The sequence below is a fragment of the Myotis davidii genome, unplaced genomic scaffold (genome assembly GCF_000327345.1).
Source record: "Myotis davidii unplaced genomic scaffold, ASM32734v1 scaffold328, whole genome shotgun sequence".
NCBI classification, from domain to species: Eukaryota; Metazoa; Chordata; class Mammalia; order Chiroptera; family Vespertilionidae; genus Myotis; species Myotis davidii.
In genome coordinates, this window is record NW_006300373.1 from 3,127,762 (window position 1) to 3,128,368 (window position 607).

A 607-nucleotide genomic window follows, 5' to 3' on the forward strand; every position below is an offset into this window, starting at 1 on the left:
CTCCTACCCTGGGGACCCCGCGTACCGCAAGAACGCCACGCGGGACGCCACCGCCACGCTCAAGGCCTGGCTCAACGAGCACCGCAAGAACCCCTACCCCACCAAGGGCGAGAAGATCATGCTGGCCATCATCACCAAGATGACCCTCACCCAGGTGTCCACCTGGTTCGCCAACGCGCGCCGGCGCCTCAAGAAGGAGAACAAGATGACGTGGACCCCGAGGAACCGGAGCGAGGACGAGGAGGAGGAGGAGAACATCGACCTGAGAACAAGATGACGTGGACCCCGAGGAACCGGAGCGAGGACGAGGAGGAGGAGGAGAACATCGACCTGGAGAAGAACGACGAGGACGAGCCGCAGAAGCCCGAGGACAAGGGCGACCCCGCGGGCCCCGAAGCAGGTTGGTGCGCGCGGGAAGGGGTGTGCGGAGTGGGAGGAAGAGCCTGGGAAGGGCAGGAGGGGGGACGTGCGGAGAAGGGGCGCCCAGGGCCAGGAGGTTGGGTGGGAGTCTTGGCTTTGCGGGCTGGGACGGCCCCCCCTCCCCCTGCCCGGAGGCCTCTAGGCGGCTCACGGCCTGGGTTTCGCCCGCAGGAGGAGGAGAGCCGAA

General features: G+C 67.4%; 1 protein-coding gene across 1 annotated transcript in view; it reads left to right on the forward strand.

Moving 5' to 3' along the window:
• IRX5 (iroquois homeobox 5) overlaps window positions 1-607 on the forward strand; it is a 22,848-nt gene that overhangs the window by 20,844 nt on the left and 1,397 nt on the right. The window contains exon 3 of the mRNA XM_015572645.1: window positions 274-601. Within this exon, the coding sequence (XP_015428131.1) occupies window positions 274-601 (328 nt within the window). The remainder of the gene's footprint in view (window positions 1-273; window positions 602-607) is intronic.